Source organism: Sander lucioperca, chromosome 8 (genome assembly GCF_008315115.2).
Source record: "Sander lucioperca isolate FBNREF2018 chromosome 8, SLUC_FBN_1.2, whole genome shotgun sequence".
Taxonomy (NCBI): Eukaryota; Metazoa; Chordata; class Actinopteri; order Perciformes; family Percidae; genus Sander; species Sander lucioperca.
The window spans coordinates 18,738,508-18,751,337 of NC_050180.1; the positions used below are offsets into that span (position 1 = coordinate 18,738,508).

At 41.1% G+C, this 12,830-nt stretch overlaps 1 protein-coding gene across 7 annotated transcripts in view; it reads right to left on the minus strand.

The window, feature by feature from the left end:
• Positions 1 to 758: 758 nt before the first annotated feature.
• Positions 759 to 12,830, minus strand: part of myo16 (myosin XVI) — a 136,539-nt gene continuing 124,467 nt past the window's right edge. For 6 of the 7 annotated variants that reach the window (XM_031295252.2, XM_031295242.2, XM_031295233.2 and 3 more), the window contains exons 34-35: positions 12,255 to 12,340; positions 759 to 4,193 (exon numbers count right to left, since the gene is read on the minus strand). In XM_031295252.2, the coding sequence (XP_031151112.1) occupies positions 4,023 to 4,193; positions 12,255 to 12,340 (257 nt within the window). In that variant the 3' untranslated portion in view covers positions 759 to 4,022. Of the gene's footprint in view, positions 4,194 to 9,774; positions 9,881 to 12,254; positions 12,341 to 12,830 lie in introns of all 7 variants that reach the window. The other variant, XR_004104241.2, reaches the window with a different exon arrangement.

Genomic DNA, 12,830 nt, shown 5'->3' on the forward strand with positions numbered 1-12,830 from the left:
TTTACACGGGCTCAGGCTTGCGCTCTGGGTTGCGCGGTAAATGAGTGGTCAGGTGATGCGCTTCGATTAACTCGAAAATGGATGCTGAGGAAGTGAAACGGAGGCTGGCCTCTGGCGATCTGGCTAAGTGAGTAAGTGTACGCCTAGGCCTATTTAGAGTGCTGAGATGTTACGATCTTACAGAGGACTTATTTTATTTCTTTGTTCCAACTTCCAAGTGGCCTATAGCCTACGTTAGTCATGAATAAATTATGTTAAAAAATATGTATAAATGACTCATTCTTGACAAAAGACAAAAGAGCTGTGTGCGTGCGCACATTTGAATAATGTCGGGCTGTAAACGGGTTTGGGTTTTTAAAAAGCTGTCAATCACAATGCACTTGTCAGGCTCAGCCAAATTCTGTCGGGCTTGGGCCTTGTCGGGCCTAACTTTTAAGGCCCGATTACAGCTCTACGGCCCTGTACCCGTACATCCATGCCCTGTACCAGGGTTAGCTTCTGTTTCGGGAAAAGGGGGCTTTGCATTCTCCTTTACCTTGTTAAGGTAAGCTAGGTTAGCCTCCTTGTGCGCGCTTCTCAAATGTAATTTCAAATTTGTGGGATTTTTCCCTTTAACAAATTGTCCACATATTTTACCACCTTCCACTGCAAGGCACTTGCTTTTATCTGACACAGTCATAATCTCTCTCTCTCACACACACACACACACACACACACACACACACACACACACACACACACACACACACACACAGACATTGACACAATTGTGCTTTATTGCTGTACAGGTACAGTACTTATAAAACATTGGGAACATAATAATGACATATCACATACAATCTTTTTTTCTTTCCACAAACACATATGTATGCAGGTTAAAATAGACTTTATGTCATGTACAAAAGAAAGACTACAATAAAAAAGCAAAACAACACTATGAAAGGCAGTGAGATACCCCTGTTTAGGTGCTAAAATATTGCGTCTCTCCGGACAACTATAAATGGACTGGGGACAATAAAATGGCCATTCTACACTGGCTGTAGCACCAGAGAGCTGATCTCAGAGCAGAGCACTTTAAGATTCCTGACTAACAACAATGACTGGCAGTAATCTGGCTGCCAGTTTGGTAATGCTTACGACAGACTGAGCTAGGTCTTCAGGGATTGTGTACGATGGAGCCGATATGTGTGCGGATCGGTCCAGTTAAACGTGGATGTAGATGGCTGACGAGTGTTTAGATTAGAGACAGGGGACAGTGCAGTGATTCACAGTGCAGTGGGAAGCAGTTCTTCACATTAGACAGCCTTTATCTTTTCAGCATAAGCACGTTATAAAGGGCCACACCCAACGTGTGGTCATGCAAGGTAAAAAGCACTGATATGCTTTAAAAGACAATAAAAACAATTCATCTCCTCATTTCGTGATTTCAGTACACATGGTAATACACAAAACCATAACACACATGACTAACCACAACCCTGACCATAATGAAGGACCAATATAGAGGCTATACATTCTCTTTTATTGGCATTGGCAAGGTTGAGTAGGTTGATCTTGGTTCCTTTCTATTTTGTTTAAATCATTGTGTGAATGAGCTGAAACTATGATGAAAAGGTCTGACATAGTTCTGCATCGCAGTCCTACTCATGCAACCCCAATCGCAGCACACAAGGTGTGAAACATGACACAAATCAATAACTTATCAGAAATGCTGCATTGTTATTACCTTGCTTTTAAAAAATGGACTGCATACATAACTTCTGAAGACAATAATCACATTAAGCAGTCAGATACACTGTTTAGATACAGGCGCATGTTCCAGTAATAAGATACACAGGGTTTCAGGCAGTGAAAGAAAATTTTGCATTTATACATTCAGCCAGTCAGTCAAAAATGCAGCTCAGCTGATTTGCCATCTCTGTTGTGAATATCAGTGATCTCCTCTAATTCCTCTTGAATATTTTTGCACCGACAGCAGCTGAAATCGATCCTGTGATAGTGCTGCTAATTTGTAAGGCTGAATCAATTAGACACATTGTGGGTGATCAGTGGGAATGAGAAATCAATCAGAGCTATTGATACTATGTGGCTCTAACAATCCAGACCGATATTCGTAGATCAAACAGCTTGTTGAGACACACCCAGCCCATTACAGAAGTCAACACGACACCACATAAACATTGTGCAATAAAACATCCAAATGCAATGAAAACATCTGCCTTGCATCATAAGAACAAAACAACGGGGTCAAGAGGGGAAAAAAACAAATAATATTAAATAGAGTATAAATAATTTCATAGCCATAGACAATCATTCTGAAAAAAAAGATATTCACATTTTAAAATAAACCTCTTCTCTTTACCTCAGTCATTGCATCTAACCCAAGACATTCTTAAATCTCAGTTTCACCGTCATAGACAGTATTATCTCATCTCTTCCTCGTCTTTCAAATCAATCTCTGTGCTTTCCTGCTATAGTAAAAGCTAGAACATACAACACTGGTCACTATTTACAAAGCGGTTACTATGGAAACACCCGTAGAGCTGGTTTGATCCATTAGAAAGGTGGGGGCAGTGTCAAAGACCAAGTGGGGGAAAGGGGTCTGTTTGGTAGGGTCAAACGGGAAAGGAGATGAAGGAAGGATGGGGAAGGTGATGGGTGTCTGTGCGGACACACCTATGGTGGAGCAATCTGTACAATAATCGAGTTCATCTGTGCGTGAGTTCCTGAGCTCTGCACAGTCTCCTGAACAGCACTGAACACATGAAACTGTTCAGATGCTGATGAGACTCAATGAGAGTTAAGTCGCTACATTTCAAGTGTAGACTGTATTTTTTCTCCGCCTTTCGCCATGTTCTTCCGATCTATTTAGAAACGGTTGAGTGAATCCCCACTGAACCGCAGTAACAGCTATGATTTGGTCATTTATGTCAGTCTGTGAATATGAATATAAGGGGACTACTGTATACATCCGTTTTCATAACTATACTTGTAAGTTTAGACGGATCTTTCACAAGTTGTCACTTTGGCACAGAGTTCCATGTTCACAACATGAACTATATACCTGTCAGGTAAAGCTATATCATTTTAGCTTTACCTTTATACCTTAAAACAAAGCAGTTTTTTTTGTTACATAGCCTTTTCCTAGTAAAGGTAAGTGCAGTAGTTTGCATTTTGGCCAGAGGTTTTTGTTCCTCAAAGGCTGGTGGAAACAATGGGGAAGAGAAGAGTGCACCTTAGGATATTACTGAGGTTACCCTGACCCCTGGTCGCTCGTTGCCAGGGCCGCAGTAGCACTTAGAGCCTAAACGTGAGACACTAAGCGAGAGCTGTACCTGAAAAGGTTCCATGTTTAAGCCAGTACACAGATTCTAAAAACTGCAGGTGTACAAAGGCGTCGTTGTAAACTTCAGAGAGGTTTGAGATTTGGGGGCGCACACACAAGCATTCATGGTAACATCACAGGACAGCATGTCAAGTATAATCAGCACCATGTTTTGGGGTGGAGCTCATTTGTGCGTAACAGAACAACTTGAAACAGACAGACTAAAAGGGCCATTTAATATCTGACTACTATGAAAACACTAATCGTCTGCTCTTTAATTCAGCCTCTCATTAATGGATGTCATTCATTCTGTCTCAGAAGAACTGAAAATAAATAATGACCGTCTGTTGTTAATAAATTCGTTGATCACAAAAAACAGCTCCCCATGGACCTCTATGGTTTCCCACATTTTTTTTCATAGAAAACACTTGTCAGCATCACAGAGTGCTGAGCTTTTATCATATAGGTTGGGGAATCCTCCACAGTCGAGGTCAAAGGCGCAGAGGCAGGACCTTCAGCCCAGGGACAAGGCTCACGCTTTGGAGCTTGGAGCTTTCACCTAGCCCCTGGGCATTGAGGTTACTTGGTCCACTTTGAAAAAAAAAAAAGAGCATGTGCGAGTGTGGCTGAAGAGAAGGAGAGGGAGGAACTTCACAACCAATACATGTCATGTCATGTCTGCATCACACAACCTCTGTCATGGAGAGGCCTTCCTGTTGGTCCAGAGCAGTGTGGGAGGCAGGGGTGGGGACTGAGGTGGACGGTGCTTCCAGTCACCCCGCCCCTCACACTGCACACGCCGCCCTCGCAGAAGCTCCCCAAGGGCGGCACTCTGATCCCCGTTGGACAGACGTAACCGCTGGAAAACCTGTAGCGGAGATGAAGGAAAAGACAAGAGGCAAGGAAAGAACAGAGCATGTTTACATTCAAATAACACACTAAGTAATTACTTCTCCTGAATGGATTGACACGTAAATGACATGACCAGGCTGTGATTGGAGGCGGCAGGGAGAGGGGAGTGTGAATGACAAGCATTGGTTTTACATACAGAAAATGCCATTGCAAAGCATCCTAAAACTGACGCAAGAGATTTGTAATATCAACATGTCTCCAATAGAGACTACTACCTACAGAACAGAAAAATAGGACACAGGTAGTTTCGCATTGTCAGACCTCTCCACAGCTCTGTGGATAATACACAGGTAAAGCAATCAGACAGGAATTCCAGTCTGCCTCAGTCAGTGATACCAGCAACAGGACCAAACCCTAATGATCAAGACTAGATTAGGAACCGGAGCTTGTAATGGTGGCAGTTGATGGTCTGTTAAAGTGGAAAAACAGTGTCCTCATGCTCATAGATAGGATCGCAAGGATGAGGCTGGCATGACTATACTGTGTATGTTCCTTACTGTCAACAAATCCCATGCACACACCAAAAGCAAAAATGTGTCATTCTGTCTCACAGTGCTTTCTGACCTACCAACACTGCCATTCATCCATTAATTTGTTTTAAAGGCTAAGTAATTTCCTAAAACACATGGCACTGAAGTTATCAATTAATGTTACTCAAACAGGAGTAAATAGTATATTTGTCGGGGACTATTTTTAGCTGTGGATTAATACACATTCACTGTATTAGTGAGTATTTACGGCAACGGGATGTTGATGTTGGATTAAGTTAAAATAAACTACAGTGACCATGTTGATCATAATAAAGTAACCTGTCACACAGTGCAATAGTGTGGTTCATTGATGTGTTTGGAGCTCTATGACACAGAGGAATAAGCTGTATTGTATAAACACGTGTTAGTAGTATCAATTCATTGTTGATTTTACTCTTTTCATGGGATTTATTGACAATAAAAAAAATCTAGAAAATATATTGCCAGTCCTATCTTTTAACATTCTCATAAAACTGATGAAAATGAGATTTGATGCCGTAATTGCAGTTTCCTACATAATTCGTTTCCAGCAACAGTCGCTCCCTCTAGGCCTCTACCCCTTCCTCCGCTATTCATCTCTACTATCTACTATCTCTACTGGAATTGGAACTGTGAGCTTAATCAAGTTAGCAGTACATGAAATGCAACATTTTCTCTGCATATCGCAAAGCATACAGTACATTTAGTGATGCATTCCACAAAGACATTGCCACAGGCACACATACAGAAAGTACACAAATAAGCGCTAATTGCACACATTACATACTTTGACATACACACATAGCCAGCATCATATACCTGGAGAACCACACACCTGTGAATGTCCATGTGCACATGCACTCAAATACACAGAAACATTGATTGCCTTCACAAGCACAATACTCAGCAACCTAATCCATAATTTACACCTCCCTGCCAGGCTATTCTTTGCACTGGCGCCAGCCAGGAACACCAGCTACTGGAACAGTAGACAAGTAAAAACACCATGTCCTTCTACAATGCATGACATGGACATGGACACACAGTGGCCTTGATGCCTGAAAATATAAATCATTTAATACTCATCTTCAAAGTGGCAATGGTATTGCTGCATTTAGAAATTCCATTTACCTCATGCTTAAAAATTCTCTCCAATGGCAACTATGTGGACACTCAAACATCACACTTACTGTATGCATGACTGTTTAACATCTCATTCCAAAACCACGGGCAATAATATGCTGCTAAATAACAATGTTTTGGAACATGGCTGCAGGAATTTGCTCTCAGCCACAAGAGCTTTCGTTTGGCCAGTCAAGTTCCTCCACACCAAATTCGGAGAACCATGTCTTTATGGACCTCAAAAGAATATTTTAATTGATGACTTCTGTAGAAAGATTGAGTTGATAGAATAGGCCATGCTCAGAGTGCTCGACTGTGCTGCATAAAAAAATGCAGGGGATTTGCCAATGCAATTTCTTCCGGCAAAAAAGTTAAAACAGGCTCAACTTTTTCCGGATCACAATGTGATTTCATTTAGCAAGGCTAAATTTAGTTGGCCAATCAAATATTTGTACACTCATGGTAGATTATTTGCAGTGTCTTTTAGTGATTTTTTTTCTTTAATTAATTTAAATTCATGAATCCCTTACTCAGACTGGACTTGCTGGATTTTATTTTGTTGTCTCACTGGTATTACATTTTTACATTACATGCCATTTGACTGACGCTTTTATCCAAAGCGACTTACAATATATATCAGAGGTTGCACGCCTCTGGAGCAACTAGTGGTTAAGTGTCTTGCTCAGTGACACATTGATTGATGTATCGCAGTGGGAATCAAACCCAGATCTCCCACACCAAAGGCATGTGTCATATCCACTGTGCCATCACCACCACCATGGTGGTACCTGAAACAACACGACTCCACCAATATCGCACCTTTTTTAACCCAGGGCTGTTTTCTTTCGAAACACCCACTTACATGTATTCCCTTTAACGATCTTATAAAAACTGATATGAGTGTTACAAAATAATATAAAATTGCTGTAAATTTCATAGCCAAAATAAAACATTTTCTGTTTAAGGACACCGGCACGCCATTCCTTTAAATTAATTCCATTAAAACATCCTCATACATCTGAAATATGGGGGAGGGCGCCGATATCCAAACCAACATGTTAATGGATTGGTAATGTTATGGTAATAATATGGTAATGTAGAAAGAATAGCAGTCACTCCAAACTGTCACTCACAGACTGGATGTCGAGGCCAGAGTGTGACAATAACCTCTGAGCTTCTCCTCAGAAAACACAATCCACTGCCAAACACCTATACATTCCTGTATGTTTTCTGATTGATCCCATTCAATGCTGTGTGTACATCACATATACACCCTCTGTATAGAATATAAATAATTAACAATATATTGGTGCCTCTAATATAACTAGGTGCTATAGCTTCAATCATTACAACAATAACAAGGAAAAAATCAATACCTGTTCTAGTTCTTTTTCAAAGAAGCTAAAACAGAGAGGTCACTTAATAGTGTGCATCTCTAGAACCATTCTCCCCAGACTGGTTGATGGTAGGAGAGAAAGCAATGGGTGGCAAAAGAGTGGGAATGATTAAAGGGAGAGATGTTGATGATCATTGATGACCTACGTGCAAGCTCTTTCCTGGAAATTTCACTGGATGGGTTTGATGACGTGGGGATTTCAGAGAAACTAGCATGATACCTTTATTCAAACATATCCTTTAACCCTGCCAAACATGGGGGATACATGCAGAGACACCAATGCTCTCTGTCTCTGCCTGTCTTTCTCATCCTTTCAGCATTGTTATTCTGAATAGCAAACACGTGGTGCAGCCTTTCTCCCACTTTAAACGTAATTACTTCTGCCTAGATTGTGTCTGAAGGGATATACAAAGAATATGAATCTCTGTACGATGGTACAGAGATTCATATTCATATTCATATTCAATAATTTAGTTGGTAAAACAGACTATCCGCCTATTCTATATATGATTTGTATGGACTGCTGTTGACTACTAACTACAGGAACCAAAACAAGCCAGTCCATTCATTCCTAACTGAGCTACCCGTCCTCCTCTTCTTCCTTCATCCTTTCCTTTTCATTTATCCCATTAGATCTGCTAATCCTACATAAACACAGTCTGGAATGCTACTAATTGAGAGGTATTCTGGGTCACAGAGTTGTTCCCATCTCTTGAATGAACTCATGGTAATTAATCTGTTCCAGACAATACACCAGATTAGTGAAGTAAGGTACCAAGATAAATGTGTCTCCCTTTCCATGTTTCAATGGTAACAGTGAGTAGCCACACTTTGACACACCACTTCTTGCACATAGATAATATCAGACACATGAGGATGAAGATCTGGAGTGACTTCTCAGAGTTATACAACTCTTAGTTAGATGCAACACCAGTGACAACTAATAATCTAAAAAAGAAAAGGTATAAGGACAGGGTTGTGTAATGGATTCAGCAACTTAAAATCAAAACAACGAAAACTGCAGCTCTTCTTTGTTGAACAGACTTAAGTTTGAGTGCCGTTAGCAGTAAAATCCGTATCAGAGTTGGTATGCATGCTCATTTGCACGTTCATTTGCATATGCTAATCCAAGGACAGCATCAAAGGAAACAAGGATGCCTACCGTCCACTACAAGAGGCATTTACTTAAAGCAATACTATCTAACTTTTCCCTCTTCGGTCCCCCATACAGGTTGTCTCATTGGAACTACAGCCGCATGAGCTGTAGTTCCAATGAGACAATCTGTATGGGGACCGAAGAGGGAAAAGTTACATATTGTTGCTTTAACACTGATCAACACCGATCACCTTGTCTTTAGAAAGCATATTAAAATCGTCACCAATATCCTATAAACTTTGGAACAAAACCAGTTTTCAACTCAAATGCAGAAAATCTTGGCAGAACATTTTCAAAGATGCTAACTAAAATATCTTATAAAAAAATGAATCGTATCCTACCAGAAGTTTATAATCCACACGAAAGGACGTATTAACCTTGTCTATTTAAATTGAATCGTTATTGTCAGCGATATAGTAGATTCAATTTTAAATACATGAAAACACACTTAAGTACTTGTAATTACCAGATGAATCATCATCATATAACTGATATATCTGGTCTAATTTGATATCAGCGCCAACATAATAATAACTCAAGAATTATTCAGTTAAATGGATATGATGATCCTCTCACAAGAACCCAATGCATCACTGCATAGAGTTAAACTGATGTACACATTGACGTACACATTTTCTGAATTTAGAATCTGAAAAAATAATTTCACTGAACAACAAACAATGCTGGTAGCCTTAAAGAGGAGGACAGATTATAGTGTGATTAGAATATCTTTTGGCAGTGATGATGAGCAGGTATACAGATGCAGAGAGTTTGGCTGAACCCAAGAGCTGCAGTTTCCTTTCAGAAATGAGGGATGGGGTGGGGGTGGGGGTCGAGGGAAGCAGCAGCAGCGTCACTGATTCTAGGATCAGACTTTTCACCCCAGTCAGAAGAAAGGGCAAATAGCTAATCTGATTCCAGACCAGTGTTTAAAGGACAAAGAGCACAGTAAACAAGGGGAGCAGGTAAAGCTAAATGATGTCCTGGTAAAGCAGTGGTTTTCAAGACTTTTCTTCCAAGGGCCCACACATTCAGGGGATTTGAATCAAAACAACCAGGAATTTTGATCAAAACATCATGTTCCTGCTTTAGATACTGATTATTATTGGAATCCATTGTAACTGCATGAATTCAAGATGACTGCAGCCTCCATTCTCCATGAAGGAGCAATCTAAAAACTATTTAAAGCCACTCCACAAGTGGACTCCAAAAATAGACTTTGGGTGGGGTATTACTTTAAACTCAGACAAAACTTCTGAGGCTTTTTTTTTCATTACTGTCATGATCCCACACTGGGTCTATGAAAAACACTGCTATTAAGGGTGGAGAGCAGCGAGGAATGACATACACTCACCACATCCCTACATGAGAGCAGGGCTTCCAGTGACCACCCCTGCCCCCCCCTCACTGTTTTAGAGGGCGGCCCCCGCACCGAAGGGAGAAAAGTTGAGATGACCCCTCTGGAAGATAAAGGAGGGAGTGAGGGTAACACAGCCAAGCTCATTAGGATCGAAAGAAAGAGATAGAAGAGAGAGAGAGAGAGAGAGAGAGAGAGAGAGAGAGAGAGAGAGAGAGAGAGAGAGAGCCCAATAGTTCACATATTCTAAGAAAAACTTTGGAAAACTAGACTACTATATTAGCAGCAGGAATTGGCTTCAGACTTTCTTGAAGGCTATAAGAAGGCAGTAGGTGAGTTCACCCCGAATGTTTAGTCAACCTGAGGATTGTGAAGTGGATACACAGTGTGCCTTCACATCTCTAGTGGCAGTGTCTTATGAATGATGTGTCCTTTGCTTCCCTGAAAGTGGGACACTATGTGCTTTGTTCATTCTTGTGCTTCATGCACCACTGACGATGACACTTAATCATTGACTGATGCAGTCTGCGATGAATCTGAATCAGTTTCCATGTGGTGAATCCTTCTTATGAGTGTGGACCGGGACGAAACAGCTGCATCCTTGAATACACGACGCAAGGACACAGAATATTGAGGAGAGCATTTGCAGTGTGGACGCCATTATGCAAGCCTTTTTTACCTCGTATGTAACCTGCATTATGTTGACTTCCAAATGAAACCAATGCAGTGGTGGAACGACTGAGCAGTAAAGGCTAGAATGGCAACATCTGGCTACAATGGAAACATCTGTAGATTGATTATTGTTATGACAGCCAGTGTCTTAAATAAATCTAATTTCCTATTAGAGTTTGTGGGTTCACTGCTCAGCCTGTGGACATGATCTTAGTAACAGGAGAGAGAAAATATGTGTGCATGTGTGTGTTTGAGTATGTGTTTGTTCGCCGAATGTAAACAGATTTCAGCTATGACGCGTTCCAGCCACGCTCAGCAGCCACATTTCTAGGATTTTTTAAAATTGTTTTGCCCACATTTTCATGTTTTGCATACATGTACATGTATATGAAAACCTTTTGATGCTTCTAAAGACCATGCATTTTAAATGTCAATATAGCCATATCTCACAGCACAGTTGCTTTTGATTAACCTGCGTTTTTGTTTATTTTGTCGGACGATGTCGCGCTATTAAAATAATGATTTTATCTGCAGCTCAGCAGATTGGTTATTAATTCTGGTCTAAAGATAGTGGAGTGGGCCAAAGAGACAGGGCCAGTGGACACGCGCACGCACGCACGCACGCACACACACACACACACACACACACACACACACACACACACACACACACACACACACACACACACACACACACACACACACACACACACACAGCGTTTCACTATCTTTGTGGGGACCCGTCATTGACATAATGCATTTCCTAGCCCCTTACCCTAACCATCACAACTAAATGCCTAACCTTAACCCTTACCCTCACCATAACCTAATTCTAATCCTAATCCTAAAACCAAGTCTTAACCCTCAAACAGCCCTTTAAAGTTGTGGGGTCCAGCAATTTGGCCCCACAAAGTTGTCCGGACCCCACAAGTATACTGTATTCCCAGTTTTTGGACCCCACGAATATAGTTTAACCACACACACCCACACACACCCACACACACCCACACACACCCACACACACACACACACACACACACACACACACACACACACACACACACACACACACACACACAAGCTAGAATAGTGAATGATCGTCTCTGCCAGTTGTAACGGAGCCGGTTAGTAAAGCAGTCAGATCCTGTGTACATTAGCCGTTCAGGAGTAGTGAGTGTATTATTTGTAACCAGATCTTGTCTTTTCTCTGCCAGTAAATACCTTTCAGGTGGTAACAGTTAAACTTTAATGGGAAGAAATAATCTAAAGTGAAAGTTATAAGGAGCTATAAGTCCAATACATAATTTGCCCACCAAGCTATTTCTTCAGACTGGGTATATGACTTAGTGGCAAGACAAAAAGGATAAAGAGTGTTCTCAGATAGCTGTTATAATATTGTGGTAAATCTTTCTATAAATCATGAGGCAAGGATGGATCTTTTCAGTTGATTGACTAGTAAGACAAAAGAATCAAAAGAAAATATGGCCTTTGTTGATAAAAGACAAAGTACAAAGGTACAGCACAGGATAATAGACATGAAAGCTTTGTGTCTCTATGCTGTGACTGGCTGTCTCTGAGGAGGTCTTGTATGCTGTTTAGTCATGTGAGTGTGATCAAGCTGGTATGCCGCTATATGTTATGGCTTTCTAAAATACATGTATTTATCAGTTTGTGGTGTGTCTTTGTTTTCAATATGTTCTTTCACTCTATATGGTTTCTAAAAACGGGCCTGATATAGTGGTGTTGTCATTGTCTGCGTGTTAGTGTGCGTTTGTGCTGTTAAGTGCCCATCTTTGTGTGTTTACCTGAGTATGATGGCTGTCCATGTGTCTATGCAGAGAGGTGGAGCTGGAGGAGTTTGACTTGCTGTGACTCTCATCCTCCAGAGACCCTGAACACACAAAATCAAAAGCACAAACATCTGACTGCAAGTCCTCCCACACAGACAGATACAGACTGAAGGACACCACACCGTTCAACACAAGCAGGGGTTGAAAAAGCTTTTTCTCATGCAAAAGGAAATGTTATGAAAAGACACCCTAGTTGTCAAACTCTTTGAACGTTTAAGGAATACTGGGATCACTCTCCAACTCAGGTGACTTCATTATGTCATTTAATATTCCTTCTCCCCTTCTTCGGTGCCCATGCAGTGCTTTGATCTCAACATTTTATCTCTAAGATGAAGTAAGTGATTATGTGACTTTGTTGTGACATGGGCAAAAGGGTAATAGATGAGTTAACAGCTAGTAGCCTGACGTGCACCTCTCAAAAAATGTAACTACACGTCGCAGCGACGCACGACGCTCGGCTGTGGCTGGGTGGCGTTGCATTTCCGCCCTGACTATTTCCTGGTTCTCCTTCTCCATAAACAACATGAAATC